Here is a 22,753-nt window from a genome sequence, read left to right as displayed (position 1 = left end):
TTTTGAAACAAATATTATTGCGGGTAAACCTTCGAGTGCAGTTATTTGTCGCTTTAAAGAATCCGATCAAATGGAAGGAAAAGGAAGAGCTGTCAAATAGATTAAAGGCAGGTATACTCAAAGATTTTCGCTCGGAAAATATAGTGTGCAGCAAATATCAGCTCATATTTGTGAGCGTGGAGGAGGTTTTGTCGAAGTTTATTCTTTTCTGACTGAAAAAAAAAACTGTTTCACCGTTTCACTCATCGGCTCAACGTGTGTTTGTTTCGTTGGATAACAGTGCTTCCGGTTTTTAATTTAACTCATTTTGATCGGTTGCCTGCTCATTTCCGGAAATGCAGTGATACGCAACTAACCAGGGGGTTTTGCTTTTTTTCAACAGCCTCTTCGTGCCGGCAGGCGTCTTCTCGCCCTTCCCCCGCCACCTACCCCCACCGTCCACTCAAACTCTAAATCAAACACGGCCAGTTTAATTTTGAATTTGAACGTGAATTTGCATTATTTTGGAATTTAATAAAATTATGTCTTGCGCATTAAGATCGGGACAAATGTTATCTCGCAGTTTTGGCTATTTCTGGCCGTCTTACTGGGGCCAAAACAACTCTTTTCCAGAGGGGCTAAATTAGCCCAAAAAATAGTATTGTATTTGAACTGAACTGTACACAGAACTACCCATAAACTTAGACGGTATTGCCGATCGTGCTACTTTATAAGGGAACAATAAGTATTTACTAGAAAGATTTCTGAATGGTGGTGCTTTTACTGGCCCACTTTCGTATTGCCTTAACGCTTTTATTCCCAAGATGTAATTTCTCGTGTCAGATCTCCATTCTGAACGGATTTCATATCGAGAGCGAAGCAAAACTAACTTCAGAATCTAACTACCCAACGTGGGAAGCTAAATATGAGCGGATTAAAAGATAATAATAACGTTGTACGTGGTCTTTCCTCGCGGGTAAAGAAAATGAAGTCGCGCAATTTTTAAGTGTTTATTGATCACAGCAGTCATGCTACTCTTTTTAAATATAATAAAATTGTACCAACGGAGAAGCACGTTGGCTTCGTTATATTCCAATGCTTAGTTTGATCTTAATTCAAGCATCCTCCTTTCGTAATTGTTCGCGATAATTGATCCACAGACTGTTTCGCTTTTTATATGTGGCGACGGGTCACAACACATTAAACTTAAGCGGAATTATCACCAAAAAACGCTGCGTTATAAGCCACCTCCTGCAAACGCCCTTAAAAATTGTTATCAAAAACAGTTAGAACTGAACCGCATGGGCCTTGGCTCACTTAGATGCTATAGCAGTCTTACTCATTAATCATTAAGCCCAAAATGAAGAAATACACGCGTTTTTTGGGTCTTTTTGTTGTAATAAATATATTATTTTGTGAACAATTTTAACCCTTAGCAATTTGACATAGATTTGGTCAGGAACTACAGCCTTATGGAATCACTCTACTATCAAATGGAAGCTTCATGAGATCAAATTTTAAAACAGCTGAAGTAGCTGAAAGGAAATAATTTCCACCAAATTGAATTTGTAATGCTTTTATTTTCAAATAAAGTAATTAAAGATAATTAAGTTATAAATATTTATTCATGCATCGATGAATACTCGGCGGTAAAACATTAACTGATGAAATTTGATTTTCATTCCTTTTTCAGTAACAAGAAAACGACAGGTGCTTTATTCTATTTAAATAATAGCATCTAACAGCCAAGATATCTAAATGAAAAAAATTGGCACAAGACACATTTTTAATTTCCTGAAAAAGTTTATGTCAACTATTCAATGGTATTAAACAAATTTTATTTAAATCAAAAATTAGCTTGTTGTTTTCAAACGTAACGTTTATTATGCTGTGATACATCCTTACGCTCTTCATATAGTCCTATATTGTACCCTAAATGTGCAGCTGTCGATGGAGAACTTAAAAAAAACGTGGTAAACAACAAAAAGTAGAAATAAATGCATTTGAAGCGGGGGAAAGAAAATAGAAAAACCATAAGCAGTCTTCGCATGACACCGTTGTACATAGATCTGCTCTGTGACGCTTCATAGAAACTGCCGCGGTAAACAAGGACGGAGAGATGTGAAAAGTCAGCTTAAAATTGTTCGGGATATCGATAAAAAGGACTACTTCAAAAAAAAAGGTAAAATATTTTACCCAAACCGAAATGGCGGTAATTGACAATATCGCAGCGCCTGCTTCGGTGCTATTTATCGTAATTTACATTACAGTTTTTATTTTATCAACGGTTGGTAACACATGGGTTTTGCTAACTTGCTACAAGACTTTAAAGAGAAGACATTCCCCTTTTACGTGGTTATTGGTGAATTTAGCGACGGCAGATCTCCTATTTACTCTACTTTCCGCATTTAACATGATTGGATATTTGTGGCGCTGGGTAGGTGGAAACAACACTTGTAAGCTTCAAGGATTCTTTGTGGAGGCGAGCTATACGACTTCCATCATGACACTTGTAACTATTAGCTACCAAAGATTAAAAGCTACCACAGATCCATTTAGTTCCAGAGCAAGAGTCTGGTACAGCAGAGAATACCTTAAACCAGTTATAATTTGGGGATTTAGCTTACTGGTCTGCACTCCTTTGCTGCAAATCTACAGCGTAAAAACGGTGGACAGCAACGTTGCTTGTATAACTACGAGAAATGGAGTCATTGTCCCACAGATTTATTACAGTTTGCATACGACATTATTCTTTGTGGCCCCGTTGTTTTACATGATTTTTACCCAAATCCGAATTCATCTCGCTCTTCGCACAAGCGTTACACCAACGAGCAAATTGTTCACTTTGCTAGCACAGAGACGACACAAAAAGGCTTCAAAGACACTTGCTGCACTAACTATAGCATTTATAATCTGTTGGTCTCCTTTCATGGTCAATCGGACGCTAATATACTTTCGTTTAGCACCAAAAGGACTCATTTGGAGGGCGTCTCAACTTTTAATCTTTCTTAATACCGGATTGGATCCTTTGTTGTACGGTGTGTACGACGGGGACTTTAAGTCTTTACTGCGAAGAGTTCTTTACAGGAACAGGGATAACACAGTGATATCTCTCCATCAAAATACAATAGAATGAAAGGTATACCTGAGAACTTAATCTGTTGGACACAAGGCATGAGCCCGTGGCAGCCACGAAGGAGTGTTCCATGATCTACACGAATCGCAGCGAGTATGTTTCTTTAAAGAGGACAAAAGAAGGGAACAAAGAAATATGAAAGAATTTTCCTGATAGTATAAAGATTTAATTAACACTGTCCTACCTATAATACGTAAAGTACACACCAACATTCTCAGGGATTAATTTTCTGCCGAAGGAACCTCTGGAAGTTCACCCGATTCCTTCTAATTGTGGGAATAAAAAGTTAATGAGACACACCATCGATAAGAGAGGAAAAGGAAAGAAAAGCAACCGGCGTTGAATGAAAAGTTCTTTGAGATATTTCAATCGAGTTGCCATGCTTGCTACCTCTCAAATATTTGCACAAACTTTCATTTAGTTAGAAATGTGTGCTTCTTAATCCAGCCAAGTTAATTAATGTCTATTCCGATATTTAAATTATTTTTTGTTTCATATTGAAAAAAGGAAAGAAAAGCACCGCATTTGGCTTGCAACCCTTAATGAAACTAAAAAAGTTCATCTACTGATGTATTATATTTTGTACGCGAAAGATAAATTAACAAAAATAGATAAACAAGACAGAATAAGACGGAGCAAGTTCAGCCGGAAGAAGTGACTTGTCTACAATATATGTAAATTTTGTGTTAAGAAAAGATACCTCAGCGGTTTGTAAGAAAAAAAAAAAAAAAAGTGTTTTTTTCCCACGCAAATCCAATATTGTGCCGTAATTGAAGACAACTAAGATGAGATGGTAAAAACCAAATGTCTTCAAAAGTTGGCAAAAGTCACAAAAGTTATAGTAAGTACATTATATCACAGGTTTCAAGTGAATATCAGTAAATAATATTTACCCTTACGAAGTTGTACCATCGAATCTACTGATTTACAAGTAAAAGGAGAGTTATTTCACTAAAGATAAAACGCCTTCTCATACTGTGAAAGGGAAAAAATTGGAAAGGCGAGCAGTATATAACGAAAAAGGATTTTTGCAGTATAACCTTAAATCAAGCTGCTATAGAGTAAGGATCAGGGAGATAACCAATAGCACCTGATGAACCTTATCTAATCTGGGACATATTGAATAAACCATCTATTTAATCAATTCATAATATATTAATAATGTAGTTTCCTTATGCCCAAGAGGTCGACAAAATAGGATAAGCGTTAAATAACATCCAAAACGGACCGTGATTGGGTAAAGATTTCGCTAATGGGGACTTCATATTAAAATCAACATAATTAGAAATATAGTTCAATGATTCCTCTGATCAGTTGATAATGTTCTTTTGAAAACTATGGTTAAATAGTAAAACCATTTGATTCAAATAAACCTTAAAATTTGTAACTGCTTAGAGTCCAAAATGAAATCCAATCGGCAGGATTGTTCAAGGGTCCTTTTGATCTAAAGTAAATTTGACTATTTTTTTTTTGAGGCTAGCAAATTTTTATGTAAATTCAGAGGTGCATTGAAATATGCCACTACCATAAGTCACAAAGGTCTTCCAAGATCGTCAACAAATATTTTGTGAAACGTTTACGGCATTAAATCGATCAGGATCTTTTCGCTAAGCATGTGGTGAATATTCAAAACATTTTAACTGCACAATTATCGTAACGTTGATATAAATCATACTGATGTCTCATTATATAGATTTATATCAAACGTTAATATAAATCATATATCACCGGTTTCGATCAAATTGGTGGGTTGTGTGAAAGCTAACATCACCTTGCACCCAACGGTTTCAATCAAGTTCTGTTTCACATCATTTTAAAGTTTTTTTTAAAGAAAAAAAAATGTTAGTTATGATAGTAACATATCATTATATTTCACATGGTCAGCTGGGCAGCTTGTGCCCCAAAAAACTGATGTTTTGTAAAAAAGTACATAGTATAACCAGATGCTACAATTTTGATAAACAGAACGATAAACATTACAAACAATGCTTCACTTGAACTATTCTATAAAGCTGTCCAAAACTAGAGATTAGAACTTACCGAGGGCTTACAATGAAATTCACGGCTTTTTGAATAAGCTTATACACAAGGCACTTTCACAAGGTGCGGAAATAGCTTATAATTATGTTGGAAGAATAAATAGCGATTATTATACTACATCATGCATATCTGTTGTATTCAGATTTGGTGCCAATTATCTAAAGAAAGGATTAAGAATACTTATCGTTCAGGCTCTGATCGCTTTAAGAGATAGGGCCGAGGAGATTTCCATTGAAATTAATTGATAACATCCAATTTACATGTCAGGAAAAGGTCGTTGGGAATCACAGAAACGCACATTGACTCTGAGCAAGGCAAGAAACGCTTGCTTAACACAACATTTGAAGAGGTATTAAATACTACACATGGCAACGAGCGATGGATTTTCCATAGCATTAGTTGTCACATTCACATGTGTTTATTTCCTAATTTTCCTTTCGTCAATCGTGGGGAACTCATTTGTTCTTTGGCTGTGTTACAAACTAAAACGACAACGAGAGTCTTCTTTGACTTGTTGCATCGCCAACTTTGCAATTGCAGACGTAACATTTACTGTACTGACTATTTTTGACTTGATATTATTCGTGTGGACCTGGGTAGGAGGCGAGATATTCTGTAAACTACTAAGCTTTGTCATTGAAGCATGCTACTCCACCTCCATATTGACTCTTGTTCTTATCAGTTTTGAGCGTCTGAAGGCTGTTGTAGACCCTTTTCGTGTCAGACTCATCACAAGGGAAAACATACTACGAAAGTTAATTGCCGTTTGGTCAGTTAGCGCAGTTGTCGCTTCGCCTTTGCTTTATGCTTATCAAACCCAAACAGATGACACAGGAACCGTTTCCTGCACGAATATCATGTTCGGGGATATAGCGCGACAGATCTATTATACTATTCACGCATTTTATTTTTTCCTTGTACCTCTTGTCTACATGATAGTTGTTCAGAAGAGAGTTTTTCTATCCTTACGCTCAAGCGTTGCATCAAATACAATAAACACCATCTCGGCTTCCGTGCGCTATAAACGACATTACAAAGTGGCCAAGGTCTTGGCAGCACTTACAATAGCGTTTGTAATATGTTGGTCACCTTTCATGGTCACACGCACGATGTTGTAATTCCATCTCACTAGTGGTGGTTATGTGTGGCGAGCGTCTCAATTATTGATTCTGTTAAATACGGCCTTAGATCCAATATTATACGGAGTGTACGGAGAAGCTATGAGGCAGTATGCTCGAAGTTTATTCAAGAAAACAAGACGACCCCTATTTCATCGTGGGGACCCTCTCCGCGACAGACAAGAAAGAGTGCAAGTAACGGATTCACAAGCCACTGAACGTTATTTTATGAAGAAAAATAAACCGGAATAATTTAGTGAGGTGTTGGCTGCTTAACCCCTTACCCACTAACATCAATATGCATATTCTTCAAACTGTTCTCCACTACATCTTGAGGTGCCGACAAGGAGAATTTGTTAAACAACCATGAGCTTCTTTATCATCGGCTAAAATGGTCATAATCCAGGAAATCATGAACCATGCTTTGCTGCGAGATTTCTTGTTCGTTAGAGGAGTTATTTTTAAGAACGAGCAGAAAACAACTAAATTAAATAAAAGTAATTGGAATTTTTTCCCCTTAGGGAGTTATTTAGGGTTGTGTTTGCTATTTGTGTGACGATTTTTAGTGTTAGGCTCTTTTCTCCATTATGAATGTCGTAAATTCGAAGTATGCCTGGTTTTGCTGGGAAAAAAAGAACAATTATAGCATGTGAAAAGTAAATTTGACATGGTGCAACATCACCAAAATAAAGGTTCTGTCAACACTGATGACGTATAATTTTGACATCTTGTGAAGGACATCTAGAAATACGAAATTATATTTTGAGTCAGCCTGTGTTCGACTGCATGCATGCGTCGGGGCATTTCCACAAGCGATGGTTGTGAGACTCCGCATAACTACTCTTTCAAGCCTAAATGAAATTGAAAAGTAATTTTTTAGTTTCAAGCAGAATGCTTATCACAAACTTTTATGAAATCTATCTTTTCATGACTTCTTATATCGTCAGTTGGAATTACAACGCACTCTCTCATTGACCGATAGGTGAGATAGGAGTATTTAATTTTCAACGGCACAAAGTAGAGTACAATATCCTGCGATACTGTACGGCTATTTGGAAAGTTGGTTATTTGGACAGGTTACTTTGTACTGAAAAAAAACCCTGTTTAACCAGTCGGCTGCGCGCGCTACGTTTCTCCAATCCCTCTGCTATTCTCGCCTTGTGAGAAATGAGCAAAGGGACTTAGCAGAAATAAAAGCAGTTGGAGAATAAATAACTTAGAAGAATTTTGACTCACCATACAAAATACGGCAAAATACTGAGCGATACTATGCACCAAAACATCTAATAAGATATATTTACCCTGCTACCACGGTAATAACTTGTAAGGTTAAGTAAGTGAGTAAAGCTTTATTTGAATTCGCTAATTGTGTAACACACGGGTGCTAGTTTGAGCGAATATATACATAAATAAGTCACAATTAAATTTTAAAAAAAAGTATAGTCTTATTTGCCCTATTTATGAGGTATTGATAGTCGTTTTCCTTATCCTGAAAAACACTTCGAAGAACACGTTTATGTAGTTTTTCAAGCTTATCTGAACCCCTTTTTAGACAAAAGTGCCATATCGTGGAACAATAAATAAGATGTGATAAAATGAAAGAATTATACAAGTGAATATTTTAGATATATGAAAAAACACATATTTGCACTGCGGTGGAGAGATGAAATTAGGAGATCCTCGCAGCTAAGAACACTACTGAAACGAGTAGTTGTAAATAGGACCTGAAAAAAATTCAGGCCCGTATGGGATTTGAACCCATGACCTCTGCGATACCGGTGCAGCGCTCTACCAATTGAGCTAACAAGCCAACTGGGAGCTGGTCAATGAATTGGGTACAAATAAACATCAAAGTGAATGAAGATTTTAGATATATGAAAATTCACATTCCAAATTCCAAATGTAATTTCGCATCAAGTGAAATAAGACATTTAAATCTAATAATTCTCTTGTTGGAGTTCCAGACCATCCACTTTGAACCTTAAATCAATGGAAGATCGTCCAAGGGCCAGGCCAAAACCTTGGAATTTGTCTGGATTTGCTTTAAGTGAGTTTTCCTTAAACCAAGTCGTTGACTCTTTTAGGTCTTCGTTAATAGCAGTCTCAATGGCCGTAGGACATTCATGACTAAAGTGGAGCTGATTGTCGTCAGCATAGACATTCACGTAAGTTTTGGTAGCACAAAAATGCAAGTTGTTGACGAAGATATTAAAAAGAAGTGGTCCCAATACTGATCCTTGAGGAACTCCCCCTAAGACCATCGACCAATCAGAGAAACTGTCGCTAATTTTTACACGGTGTCTACGGCCAAACAAGAAACTTTTCATCAGGCTGATGCTCGTGGACGAAAGCCCATATGCAGTAAGTTTGGCTAGAAGAAGGTCTGGTGATAGACACTGTCGAAGGTTTGCTAAAATCTAAAGATTCAACGCCCACTGATCTTTTAGAATCGAGATAAAGTTTCCAGTTTTTAGTTAAGTCAATTAGTGCAGTGTCACAACCGTGATGTTTACGAAAAGCAGATTATCGATTTACAAGTAGATAATCAAACCATTTATATATTTGAAGGTAAAGACATTTTTCAAAAACTTAGTCAAATACAGGCACAACAGAGATTGGTCTGTAATTTTGTAATTTTTTTTGTCTAAAGGTTCATCACTTTTGAAAATCAGGGTTACTTGAGCAGACTTCCAGGCTAGAGGCACAACACCTTTACAAATGTATTAATTAATGAGCTCAGTTAGAGGTTCGCGCGAATCTTTCTGAAATAGTTTATGAGAGTAATAGAAAAAAAATTCCGTGGTTTACATGGCCTCATCTACACAATCAAGGTAATTTTGGTTCTATCAACTGAGTTAATAATGTAAATTTGCCACCGTAAAGATCTTCAAAACTGACGTTTTGAGCGTTAGCCCTCAGTCAGAGCGATGGTGAAGGGCTAACGCTCGAAACGTCAGCTTTGAAACATCTTTACGGTGGCCAAATTACATTTTCAACTCAGTCGATAAGACCAAGTTATCTTGTTATACCCACCACCGACGAAGCAACAACGTTTCTTTAAAAAATTTACCCCCATTAAACATTCAAGGGTCAACAGTCTCTGATTCAAACCTCGAACTCTATAGGGATTTTGTTAAGCATTTCATGGTTTGCATAGAGTTTGCGACTTATGCTCTAGAATTCTCTCTGATAAGGTTTTAATGATTGGCCAATATATGCCAATACCATTTTTTTTACAACGTGAACGAGGAATAAAAGATCGTGCGATTTTTGTTAAACCATCAATCATCGAAAAAGATCGCAGCAAGAAAGGAAACGATTATTACCAAACAACAGTGAAATATATCAGCAAAATGAAAGGGCAAGGTACAACAGCTTTATATAGTCTAGAATAAATGGGACTGAGGCTATCTAAAACAGGACACACTGGCTGTTTTTGAGTTTAACGTTGTAAACTTGATATGAACAAAAAATACACAACCTGACTCTAAATAGGGGCCCTCCTGATCGTTGCATGAGGAAATTTCTAGACGCAACGCGTAATTTTCTCTCTTTCATGTTAAATTTTGTAATCTTTTCTGGCCAACTTACACCTAACTATTATTGTCAAAGCAAAATGGTAAATGTTAAGATTGTAATATATTATTTTAATAATATACGAAGATGAAAAAGCGAAAAATAAACACGGAAGTATATAAGAGAGAACCAGAACACGGAACCTCTCAGTAATAACTCAGGAAGAAAGTGTAGCAGAAGATACTTCGCGACATCAACTACAGTCACATAATCAACCATATCTCATAGGACGTTGATGCAGCAATGTACATGTATACGTGCACCTTTGCTTCAATGAATTACATTGTTCCTTAAACGGTACGTATATTTATTTTACAAAGGAATAATAAGATTTATGGCAGCATTTATTGCTTGATAGTGGTAGTAATAGTCTCATTAATGTGAATGAGGCATAAAACTTCGTTTCACCTGCAATATATAAGTAGAGAGTGGCCTCAAACTATCTGGAAACCACGAACTATCGTTATCTTCTCAGTCTTGAACACCATATGATCTGCGCTGGGGCAAGACGGTAACTAACAAGCTAATCAATAATGTGAATGTTTGACTGCTGGGGATTTCGTTTCGGAAGCTATATACTAACACGGCTTATTTCCAACAAAACCAAACGTTAGCTTGTTGAACAGAGCAGGAAAATTAATTAATTTGTGAAACTAGAGGGTAAACTTCGATCTTGATTGCGGTTTATCCATAATATTTAACCTTTATCTTGATATTAAACCATATACAGAGAATAATTTGCAAGGATAAACTAACACAGCGACCAGATTCTTGGCAAGAAAAACGCCACTTTGTTATTTTTGCAGTACGCTTCAATGGCCATACCCAGTTTGAAATAGACAACAGAGGTTAGACAGAAAATCAAGCAAATTACATTGTTCAAGAAAAGGAAATAAGAAAACAGTGATTTACATCATCAGAGATGGCATCCGACGACAATTTCTCACTAATAGTGATCGGACTTTTGATATTTTACGGCTTTATCCTTATCATCTCACTTGTGGATAACATATGGGTTTTGGTGACATGTTATCGGAACTTGAGGAGAAATCGGTTTTCTCCGATGTGGTACGTGGCAAATTTAGCATCTGCCGATCTCCTTTTCACTTTTCTCACTCCTTTCCACGCCATTGATTTCAGTTGGCGTTAGGTCGGCGGTGACGTAATTTGCAAACTTCACGGATTTCTCGCCGACACGAGCTACAATACTTCAATCACAACCCTTCTGGTTATAGTTTACCTAGGAATCAAAGCTATCACAGATCCTTTTAATTCTAGAAGCGACAACTTTTCCAACAGGGAATACATCAAACTCGTTTTAATCTGGTGTATTTGCTTGGTAATTTCCTTACCTACAGCAAGTATTAACAAGGCCGAAACCAACGAGGATGGAAAACTGATATGCGCCAACACCTCTTTGGGAAGCACTGGCAGGGAAATATACTGCACCGTACACGCAATACTTTTCTTCATAATTCCATTGATCTATATAATTGTAACGCAACGAAAGATATTCCACTCTCTTCGAGCGAACGTTATTCCAATGTGCAACTCGCATATCATTAACTCAAATCAAAGACATAAAAAAGTTGCAAAGACACTTCCAGCTCTATCTCTTGCCTTCTTTTCGAGCCAGTCTCCATTTATGATTCATAGACTGCTAACGTATTTTAACGTAGTGTCAGCCGGCCTAGTCTGGGGAGCGGCTCAACTGATGATATTTCTAAACGAGGCACTCGATCCTTTATAATACGGCTATTATGGAGAAAATTTGAAGTCTATCGATGTAATGAACAGAACGGGCTGAACTTCGATTCCATCCCTGTAAAAATATCTCAGGCTTCTCACGAGGTGTACGGGTAATACCTGCCACATTCTCGTAAAACTGGACGAGGAGAAAAAAGTTACATCGGAAGAAAGCCATTCTCATCGATTCAGCTTCGCTCTTAGCAAAATATGTTTGAGAAAACGATCGTTTAAGTGTGAAACGGCTGCTTGGAAATTTCCTCATTATCGACAGAATGGTGCAGCAAAAACCAGGGTTCAACTTAATTATTAAGTCATTGAGATCTCTTTCGTTGAAAGTTTAGAGCAATAATCCATAACCAATCCAAAATAAAGGTTCAGCAATCCACCAATTTTTGAAACTGGTGAACATAAAATATGGTGGAGCCAAACTTTGCTTGACCCGTAAACTTTTCACACTTGTGATTCTCTCTGACGATGAAATTCTTTCCTTTCAGTTCTTATGATCCAGCAACGATGCAACAAATGTGTCTGCAAGCATCCTCTTGTATTATAATAACTTTCAGATAAGATCGTAATGTATTTTCATACGTAGATACAAATATACACTCTTGTACATTGCCGCTTCACTTTTGGAGACGTATAGTGCATATTTATTAGCAAGTAAATGTCAGTTTGGAAAGGTGGACTGTATATTTTTTTATGTTTCAGGCGAACGGCCAGGCTCCCGTGAGGGCGGTGCAATGCCTGCCGGACTAAACGTCTAATTCAACCCAAGGCGGGGAGTGCAATGCCTTTTGGTTGGGTTCACCAATAAACAAGAGGGTCACCAGACACCAACTTCGTTGGGGAATCGACGGGTGGATTGTATATATGTCTGCAATCGAGTGTCGTTTTCAAAAAAGAGTATTGTGCGTATATCTGCAAAAGCCCTGGAAAAAGTATGGTACCTTTCAGACCGGTTGTTCGTATTTCATAATTGCTATTGCGAATCATTTTGATATCTTACAGCTTGAAAAAGGCGATACCCATTTTCTAATGATGGGCAGGAACACGAAGGTAATTAGGTATGGACAACCCTACAAATGAAGGTTTACTTCGAACACAAGATTGTTTGTTTGTCCGCTTCAGCGGATTGTTTATGATCAAATGGAGTAAGCATATTGAATCTGATAAACGGTAGGTAAGCTCACGGATTGTCATTTGGAATATATAGAGTGCGGCAAATACCAACTCGTATTTGCGTTAGCAGAGAACGTTTTGAAACAAATATTATTGCGGGTAAACCTTCGAGTGCAGTTGTTTGTTGCTTTAAAGTATCGTTTACGATCAAATGGAAGAAAAAAGAAAAACTGTCAAATAGATTAAAGGCAGCTATACTCAAAGATTTTCGCTCGGAAAATATAGAGTGCAGCAAATATCAGCTCATATTTGTGAGCGCGAAGGAGGTTTTGTCGAAACCAATTCTTTTCTGGCTGAAAAAAAACTGTTTCACCGTTTCACTCATCGGCTCAACGCGTGTTTGCTTTCGTTGGATGACAGTGCTTCCGGTTTTTAATTTAACTCATTTTGATTTGTTGCCTTCTCATTTCCGGAAGTGCAGTGACACGCAATTAATCAGGGGGTGTTTTGCTTTTCAACAGCCTCTTCGTGCAGGCGTCTTCTCGCCCTTCCCCCGCCCCCTACCCCCACCGTCCACTCTAACTCCACATCAAACACGGCCTGTCGGATAAACGATCGTGAGTTTATAACGTTGGCTGGTACTAATAAGACGCCTGCACTGCAGGCTAAGTCCTCTTCAAAGGACAGTTTTACTTAATTTATGTTCAATGCAGCTCCTATCCAGAGTGTCGTTTCAGACCCTGTGACGCAATTAAGCCATTAAACTACACTAATTCGGAAAAAATAGAACTACTAGCATTAGAGCCATCAAACTACACCAATTTGGACCTTAAATTGAGTTAAGTTGGCCCCAAATAGTAGCCAATTTTCATCCTCTCTAAGGTATGAATTGGCTCCAGAAGGGCTTATTTAGCTTTCCAATCGCATCATTTCGACCCCTTTAAAGCCAAAACTACCCCTCGGTTTTGCAAAACAGCCCCCTTATGTCGTAGTTTTAGCTATTTCTACTTATCTTACTGGAGCCCAAAACGACTCCTTTCCAGAAGGGCCGAATGAGCCCCCAAAATAGTACTGTACTTGAACTGAACTATATAAAGAACTACATATAAACTTAGACGGTATTGCCACTTGTGCTACTTTACAAGGGCGCAATAAATATTTACCAGAAAGATTTCTGAATGGCGGAGCTTTCACTGGCCCACTTTCTTATTGCCTGAACACTTTTATCCTCAAGATGTATTTTCTCGTGTCAGATCTCCATTCTGAACGGATTTCATGTCGAGAGCGAAGCGAAACTAACTTTAGAGCCTAACCACCCAACGTGGGAAGCTAAATATGCCCGCTCGAAGCGGATTATAGGATAATAATAACGTTGTATGTGGTCCTTCCTCGCGGGTAAAAAAATGAATTCACGCCCTTTTTTAAGTGTTTATCGATTACAACAGGTATGCTGCTCCATTTAACTATAATAAAATTGTACCGACGGAGATGCACGTTGGCCTCTTTATATTCCAATCCTAAATTTAACCTTAATTCAAGCATCTTCCTTCGTAACTGTCCACAATAATTGATCCACAGCTGTTTCGCGTTTTATATGTGACGACGGGTTACAACACAATAAACTTAAGCGGAAATACTAATAAAAAACGCTGCGTTATGAGTCACTCCCTGCAAACGCCCTTCAAAATTGTTATCAAAAGAGGAACACTGAGTGAGAACTGAACCGCATTGGCCTTAGTTCACCTAGAAGGTATAGCAGTCTTATCCATTAATCATTGAGCTCAAAATGAAGAACTAAGCGGGGTTTTTTTTTGTTATAATAGATTTATTATTTTATGAAAACCCTTAGGAATTTGTCATAGATTTGGTGGGAAACTACAGCCTTATGGAACCATTCAAATCAAATGGATATTAAATCCATTTGATATGGATATCCATATCAAATGGAATTCTTCTTGAGATCGGATTTTAAAACCGCTGAAGTAGTTGAAAGAAAAGAATTTTCATCAGATTGAATTTGTAATGCTTTTCCTTTCAAATAAAGTAACAAATATTTTGTTATGCATAGATGAATACTCGGGCGTAAAACGTTAATGAAAGTTGATTTTCATTCCTTTTTCAGTAACAAGAAAATGACAGGTGCATCATTCTGTTTATATTTAAGTATCTAGCAGCCAAGATATGGAAATATAAAAATTGGTACAAACACATTTTTAATTTTCATAAAGAGTTGATGTCAACTTTTCAGTGGTATCCGACAGATTTTATTTAACAAATAGAGAAGCCTTGACTGTGCTCTGTTCTATTTTAAAGCACGCAGGAAGCGGCTAGAGCACGAAAGAAGTGTAGAGCACGCCTAGAGCACGAAAGACGTGTAAGAAATTTCACTCCCTACTTCTTGAGTGCTCTAGCCGCTTCCTAAGTGCTTTACAATAGAACAGAGCACAGTCAAGGGTTCTCTGTTTGTTTTTTCTCTGTTTGTTTTATAATCCGTTAAATTCCCCCAAAACTACTTTCGATTTTCAAAACAAATTTTATTTCCAAAGCGAACAACAGTGTCGTCAGTATGCTCTATACTCTCATAAAGCACGCTACAGTAAGCCAATCAGAATACCTGTTAGAATGGTTCAAATAATCTGATTGGTTGTACAAGACTAAAGCTGTCAAAAATGTCAACCCATCAAAGTTCAAAAACCATCAAAGTTTATATTCTGCAATAGTTTACAAACTAAAATAGTTCGGCAAGTCGAATTTAACACTTTCGCCTGAAGTTTTTAGTTTCTAATACAGAATCTGAAAGTGGAATATTCAGTGAAATTCGGCCCAATCGTGGCTCACAAAAATACGCAAGTTGTTTCACATGACAAGTAGAAAACAAACTCTTCAAGGCGAGTGTATCATGAATGAGCAACAGCCGAATTCACCAGGTCATGAAAATCGCTCAGAATGACAGCGCCGTAAAACTCGGCTGCAGTGACTGATATGGCCTTCCACTCAACGCATCGGAAAGGTAATCAGAGTAAGCTCTTATTTTTGTACTCGAAGGATAGTCGATTTAGTTCCTGAGGCTTGCTCCACTGCGATGACCGAAGATCGCCATGATGAGCTAGCCGCGATAGACCTCAGCATGATCGCAGTCGCTCTGACACCGTCATGATTAGTATAAATTTTAATAGTTATACCAGGTTATATTTTTCATCATTCCTGTTTTTTTCTGTTTTTTTTTTTTTAAAACGAAACTTTATATACTATACAAGTGTTAGCTGTGTTTGATTTTTATTATCGTATGTAAACTTTGAGCGTGAAAACCGTTAAAACTCGGACTTTCTATTTTGTTTTATCTTTGAGGATTTTTGTCTCTGCTCACGTTACAGTTACGTAAATTAATATGCCTGGCATTTTTGCAAACCTTTGCTCGCTTGTTCCGAAATTTAACCACCTGGCGCTGGAGAGACTTCGCTTGAAATTAATTGATGACATCCAATCTACATGTCAGCAAAACACATAAAACTTTCTAAATTATCCTGTTGTAACAGCTGCCCTAGCTGTTCCTAGTCACCTTTTTATACTTGAAAGGCTGGTAAGGAGACTAAAGCTCTAATCGTGGTGGTAAGAAATACGGATACATCGGTTATGTACATGATAGACTTGTAGGTATTCATTGCATTGATGATATTTTCCTAGTAGTTAAAAGAAAAATTTCCTTTTCCGGACACGGCAGAATATTTCTGCCACAACTAAGGCCAGCACGTGATGTTTTTCTGTATAATTCCTTATCCTCTTTGAATTGCAAATCCAAGTCTATTTTCCTGCTTTTTTTTCAGGAACAAAAAGACTAAGCGAATTTTAATAAGCTTACAGCTTGTAATACAAACGGGTCTGGTTGAAAAAGAAGGAGATTCAGAACGGCCGCTGGCGATCGTAGAAACACACACTGACAGTGGGAAAGGCAGGAAACGCTTTTTAGACACAACATTTGAAGAGGTCACTACACATGGCAACGAGCGGAAGATTTCCCATAGCATTAATTGCCACATTCACATGTATTTATTTCCTAATCTTCCTGTCATCAATCTTGGGCAACTCATCTGTTCTTTGGCTGTGTTACAAACTAAAACGACAACGAGATTCTTCTTTGACGTGTTGCATCGCCAACTTAGCAATTGCAGACGTAGCATTTATGGTACTATCCATTTTTGACTTTATAGCATTCGTGTGGACCTGGGTAGGCGGCGAGATATCCTGTAAACTACAAGGCTTTTCCATTGAAGCGTGTTATACCACCTCATTAATGACTCTTGCTCTTATTAGTTTTGAGCGTCTGAAGGCTGTGGTAGACCCCTTAAGTGTCAGACTCATCACAAGGGAAAATATGCGACGAAAGTTAATCGCTGTTTGGTCAGTTAGCGCAGTCGTCGCTTCGCCTTTGCTTTATGCTTATCAAACCCAAACAGATGACACAGGAACCGTCTCCTGCACGAATATCATGTTCGGGGATATGGCGCGACAGATCTATTATACTATTCAGGCATTTTGTTTTTTCCTTGTACCTCTTTTCTACATGATAGTTGTTCAGAAGAGAATATTTCTATCCTTACGCTCAAGCGCTGCTTCAAATACATCAAACACCATAGCTTCCGTACGTTGTAAGCGGCATTACAAAGTGACCAAGGTCTTGGCAGCACTTACAATAGCGTTTCTTATATGTTGGTCACCTTTCATGGTAACACGCACGATGATGTACTTCCATCTTACTAATGGTGGTTATGTATGGCGAGCGTCTCAATTATTAATTCTGTTAAATACGGTCTTAGATCCAATATTATACGGAGTCTACGGAGAAGCTATGAGGCAGTATGCTCGAAGTTTATTCAAGAAAACAGGACAGCCCCCGTTTCCTCGTGTGGACCCTCCCCGTGACAGACAAGAAAGAGTGCAAGTACCGGATTCACAAGCCATTGAACTTGATTTTATGAAGTGAAATAAACCGGAATGATTTAGTGAGGTGTCGGCTTTTTAACCCCTTACCCACTAACATCAGTATGTATATTCTCCAAACTGTTCTCCATTCATCTCCTGGCGTGCCAACGGGGAGAATTTGTTTAGCAATCATGAGCTTATTGATTTGCTTATTTTTATTTAACTTTATTTAAACACGAATAAAACATCAGAACTTTAAGTAATTACTAAAATTACATTAATTACATTGTTAAGATACTAATCTGCTGCTAATTGTCTACTACTAATTAAATCTAATAACAACAAAATAAAAACAATAACGAAGTACCTGTTTTCCATGAATGATGTGTGATTAATTAACTTATTTATTATCAAAAAGGAAACCGCTGCAGTCGAATTAAAAACTAGCAGTAGTTTGTGCTTGCCGCAGATTGGTAGGTAAACTGTTCCACATCACCGCACCATTATAGCTGAAACTGTTTTTAAGAACATTGATGCGGGAGAGTGGGACAGTTAGTTTGCCCCCACAATTCCTGAGAGAATAGGTAGATATTGCACTCCGATCAGTAAAGATTGATTTTAGATAATCAGGGGCGAGACCATTAAGAGATTTATAGACCATAGAGGCTGTTTTTAATTCTCGTTGAAGATTAAGTTTTTTCCAGCCTAGTCTAACGAGAGATCATCCACATTGGCATCATATGAAGAAGAGGTCAAAATACGCGCAGTGCGATTCTGTAGTTTTTGTAGTTTAATGGAAAGATATTTATTGCAATTCCCCCATACGACACTACAGTAATCGAAATGAGGTTAAACTAAGGCATTATAGATGCATAGAAGCGTTTCAAAAGGAACAAAAGATCATTCTCTCTTCAAGATGCTTCTTTAGCTGGTGATCATTTCCTTTACTCCTGAGACCTTAAAGTTTGATTCGAAGGTGATGATAAATGAGACATCGGATGCCAGTCACTCTTAAAGATCATAGGATTAAAATTGTCATAATCCAGGAAATCATGAACCATGCTTTGCTGCCAGATTTTTCGTTCGTTAGTTAGAAGTAAAGAGTTCTTTTTAGGAACACAACTAAATGAAATAAAAGTCTATGGAATTTTTTCCCCTTAGGGAGTTATTTAGGGTTGTGTTTGCTTCTTGTGTGACGATTTTTAGTGTTTGGCATTTTGCTCCATGATGAATTTCGTAAATTCGAAGTATGCCTATTTTTGCTGGGAAAAAAAAGAACAATTATAGCACGTGAAAACTGTTACAACTATTGTAACTACGAAGTATCACGCGATGGTCAAGACAGCTGTGTTGTTTTATTCATAACTTAGAAGTACATCGCAAGCATTGTGACGTCATAATTACATAATTTATGACACTCTCCCGGGCCGATTAGATAAGAAATAGTATGGAATGATTAGCAAAATAGAAATATTTAAGAATAGTTTCGTAATAAATATCTTTCAGGTCAAGTATTCCTTTGATTGTTCCCGGATTCTGTGAATTGCTTTCTGAGCGGCAAGTCGTACTGGGGGGCGTTGTTTATCGGTTATAGCTTCTTTGTCTTCCTTTTCAATACTTTGTGTATTGTTCTCGCTGGATACCTCCAATGGGTAAAGTTTCTCTATAGGTCTTAGCAGTGTATTACCAGAACTTATTCTTAAAGATACAGATCGCATTTGGTTTTTGTAAGTTGTAGTGTCTTGGTCAGATATTCAGATAACTGCGCTCCTAAGAGTGCTGTTAACAGTTCCAGTCGTGGAAGGGTCTGTGTTTTAATAGGTGCAACTTTGGTTTTAGCCAGAACGAACGCAGTGTATACTTCAGCTCCTGATTTTCCTCTTAGGTAAGCCACTGCTCCGTAAGCTAGTTGGCTGCTGTCGCAAAATATATGAAGTTGCCGTGTAGAAATGTCTCTGAGGAAGTATGGTCTGGGTATTTCAATCGACGTCAAATTGCTGATATCGCTGATCCAGTTTAGCCATTGGTTCTCATGATCGCTTGGGACATCCTCATCCCAGCTTAAGTTCTGTTTCCATAGATCTTGGATCATGATCTTTGCTTTGACTGTAATAGGTTCAACATATCCCAGGGGATCAAACAACTTTGATGCAAAGCTGATCGTGGATCTTTTAGCAAGTTTTGTGATAGCTTCCGATTTTTTGATCATGTTTTCGAGTGAAAGGGATAGCGTATCGTTCGTTGAGTTCCACGTGAGTCCTAGAATTTTTGTTGTTTGAGCTGCATGTGCATTATCATCTTGTGCTCTGCGATTTAAAGCGATTGAGTTAGACGTCCACTGTCGTAAATTCATGCCTGCTTTTTGTAGATAATTTCGCGACAAAGAATAATATTCTAAGGCTTTATCGTGGCAATTAGTTCCTGTGACCACATTGTCCATATACATGTTCTCTGTTAAGTCTTTCATTATCCAGTTATCGTTTTCGTTAAGGTGATATCGTATTGTCGCGTTTAGTAGAAAGGGTGAGGGAGCTGCTCCAAATAGAACGCGGCAAAATCTGTAAGCTTCCAAATTGTCCGCACTGTTAACGGATTTGTTCGTATCTTTTAGCCATAAGAATCTAGTAGCGTCCCTGTCTTGGTTGTTTAGTTCGATTTGAAGGAAAGCTTTTTCTATGTCTGCCGTGAAGGCAACTCTGTGGGTCCTGAACTTTAATAGGATACCAGTTAGATCCTGCATTAGATTTGGACCTGTATGTAGACAGTCATTTAAACTCAATGCTTCTGATGACACTCTGGCAGATGCGTCATAAACTATTCTCATCTTAGTTGTCGCGCTATCCGTTTTAAAAACAGGAAAGTGCGGGATGTAATGTAAAATGCCTTCGTGAAGATTGAGGTTCCTCACTTTCTCTATGAAACCGAGATTGACTTGTTCAAGGAGTTGTTCGTTGTATTTCTCAATAAGTCCTGGGTCCTTCTTGTTGAGGCTGTTTAGTAGACTGTTTAACCGTCTTTTGCTTAAAATGAAGTTTGTTGGTAGATCTTGTTTGTTTTGCTTCCATGGGAGTCTTACGTTGTATCTACCGGTCGCTTCGTTAAATCGGATGGTTTTCTGAAAGTCTGTTATGATATCGTCGTTTTTGTCGCTTTCTTCTGGTATCTTGCTGATTTCCCAGAACTTGGTTAATAGGTTATCGAGTTTTGACTCTTGTGCTGGCGTTATTTCGATCCTTTGGCACAGTGTGTTTAAGTCGTTCTCGTGGTTGCTCTCGTTTTAAACGGGTCCGGACAGGAGCCATCCGAATTTGCTTTCTATAGCAATCAAGGCTTCGTTTTCAGTTTTGATTATTTTTCCAGTAATCAGCTGACCGTAATAGTCGTTTCCAATGATGATATCAACGTCAAGATTTTCTGGTGATTGCAGACGATCTGCAAGTTTGAGTCCTTTCAATGCAGGAGGTATCTTAAGTTTTTCCATGACTGAAAGCGGTGGGCAAATAATTGGAGTTACTAGTGCTTTTATTGTGATATTCTCTGTTTCTGTCGATATCGAGAATGAGACAATATCATATGTTTTCCTGGTACTTTGAAATGAGCCGAAAGTAGTTACATCCAGGAGTTCTTTTCCCGTTGGTTTCAGTTCAAGTTTGTGCGTCATATCTTGAGTAATAAAGGTTCTTTGTGATCCCGTATCGAACAGGATGCGAGCTTGACGATATTGTTTGCTGGCTCCACGTATCTTTGTGACGGCGGATTGCATCAGGATATGATTGGTAGGATGAAGGGAATGTGTTGCTCCCATGTGGGTTGTGTTTTTTGCTGTGGTATGTGTAGGTGGCTGACTACTGTTTGAATTGCTGTTTTCTTTCATCTAATATGATGAACTTTGGTTTGGATTCTCTTGTTTTTCTTCGCAGATTGAAGTATGGTGTTTTCTCTTACATTTCATACAACGACCTTTTGAGTAGCATTGACTTTTCGTGTGTTTGAGTCCAAGACAGTTTAGACATCTTTGTTGGCGTTGAAGGATAGATCTGCGTTCTTCTACTGATGTGATTTTATCGCATCTCTCTGGGCGGTGTGTTTCCGTGCAGTAAGTGCATGGGCATATTACTTTCGGTTTTCTGTTGAAAATTCTTTGTTTTTGCTGAGCATTGGCTAATAGAGTGCCAGCGGTTGGTACGAATACTTCTCCGTCCATTTCAACAGATGTGGAATCTTCTTGAGAGGATGTGTGACTTTTCTCTCGTGTTTCAATTTCTTGTCTTATGGCTACCCTCAATCTATCCAGGGAGCTATCCGCTAAAGGATCCGCTCTGAATATTAAGCAGCGTATGTCCTCGGGTATTTTCTTTAGGAGTATGGGAATTAGCAAACTACCATATGATTCTGTCATTACGCCAAGTGTTTCTAAGCCACGAATATTGGCTTCGCATGTATCGTGAAATTCCCTTAAATTTTTGATGTCACTTGATGGCGCTCGGATCTTGGATAATGATTCCATGTAAGCGTTGGTTAAATTTTGGGGTTTGCCAAAGCGCTCTTTTAATAGCTCAGTTGCTTTTGTATAATTTTCTTCAGTCAATGGAAGCCCGGAGATAGCGCGCGCTGCTTCTCCTTTAAGCATTCCATTAAGATAATTCATTTTTTCAACATCACTTAGTGCAAGGTTTTTATCGATAGCTGCACTAAAGCTATCCCAGAATGTGAGCCATTCAAGTGGATCTCCTCCAAAGGATTTGATGTTTATCTTGGGTAGATTAATGTGCATTCGAGGCGTTGGTGTTTGTTTGAAACTACTGTTATGGAACTGACTCACCGGCGTTTCTTGTTTACTCTTGAGAAATCGTTTGATTCGGAATTGCCAGTCCGATATATTGTCTTGAAACAATAGGGCTGATTCTGTGTCTTTTAGTATTTCTGGCTCTGTCTCCAAAGCCATTACAATTTTAGCATCCATGTGCGCTATTTCCCCAGCTCTTCGTGTGAGTCTGTCCACAAGTGCCTCTTATTCAGCGGGATCTGAATCCTTCTTGCGTACAGTGTCCTTTGTAGGCTCCTCGGATCGATATCATTTTGGTTATATCCTCTGTCATCCTGGTCACGGCACCAA

General features: G+C 38.1%; 3 protein-coding genes and 3 pseudogenes across 3 annotated transcripts; 4 read left to right on the top strand and 2 right to left on the bottom strand.

Moving 5' to 3' along the window:
* Nucleotides 1-2,185: 2,185 nt before the first annotated feature.
* On the top strand, nt 2,186-3,115 carry LOC131789256 (galanin receptor 2b-like). Its single transcript, XM_059106326.2, has one exon. The coding sequence runs from the start codon at nt 2,186-2,188 to the stop codon at nt 3,113-3,115; it is 930 nt and encodes a 309-aa protein (XP_058962309.2).
* Nucleotides 3,116-5,520: 2,405 nt separating this feature from the next.
* LOC131789255 (QRFP-like peptide receptor) lies at nt 5,521-6,525 on the top strand (annotated as a pseudogene).
* Nucleotides 6,526-10,771: 4,246 nt separating this feature from the next.
* On the top strand, nt 10,772-11,656 carry LOC131789248 (pyroglutamylated RF-amide peptide receptor-like; annotated as a pseudogene).
* Nucleotides 11,657-15,544: 3,888 nt separating this feature from the next.
* LOC131789221 (growth hormone secretagogue receptor type 1-like) lies at nt 15,545-17,984 on the top strand. The gene is made up of 2 exons (XM_066158843.1): nt 15,545-15,727; nt 16,542-17,984. Exon 2 carries the CDS (start codon nt 16,712-16,714, stop codon nt 17,696-17,698), a length of 987 nt encoding a protein of 328 aa, XP_066014940.1. The 5' UTR covers nt 15,545-15,727; nt 16,542-16,711; the 3' UTR covers nt 17,699-17,984.
* Nucleotides 17,985-18,073: 89 nt separating this feature from the next.
* Nucleotides 18,074-21,511, bottom strand: LOC131789271 (uncharacterized; annotated as a pseudogene).
* On the bottom strand, nt 21,512-22,600 carry LOC136283804 (uncharacterized). The gene has a single exon (XM_066173051.1). The coding sequence runs from the start codon at nt 22,598-22,600 to the stop codon at nt 21,512-21,514; it is 1,089 nt and encodes a 362-aa protein (XP_066029148.1).
* Nucleotides 22,601-22,753: the final 153 nt, after the last annotated feature.

This window comes from Pocillopora verrucosa, chromosome 1, assembly GCF_036669915.1.
Source record: "Pocillopora verrucosa isolate sample1 chromosome 1, ASM3666991v2, whole genome shotgun sequence".
NCBI classification, from domain to species: Eukaryota; Metazoa; Cnidaria; class Anthozoa; order Scleractinia; family Pocilloporidae; genus Pocillopora; species Pocillopora verrucosa.
This window is presented reverse-complemented; position numbering and strand designations above follow the sequence as displayed.

What these genes read in the sequence shown, in the direction of transcription:
- LOC131789256 (XM_059106326.2), top strand. Translation starts at nt 2,186, where the DNA reads ATGGCGGTAATTGACAATATCGCAGCGCCTGCTTCGGTGCTATTTATC.
- LOC131789221 (XM_066158843.1), top strand. Translation starts at nt 16,712, where the DNA reads ATGGCAACGAGCGGAAGATTTCCCATAGCATTAATTGCCACATTCACA.
- LOC136283804 (XM_066173051.1), bottom strand. Translation starts at nt 22,600, where the DNA reads ATGGATGCTAAAATTGTAATGGCTTTGGAGACAGAGCCAGAAATACTA.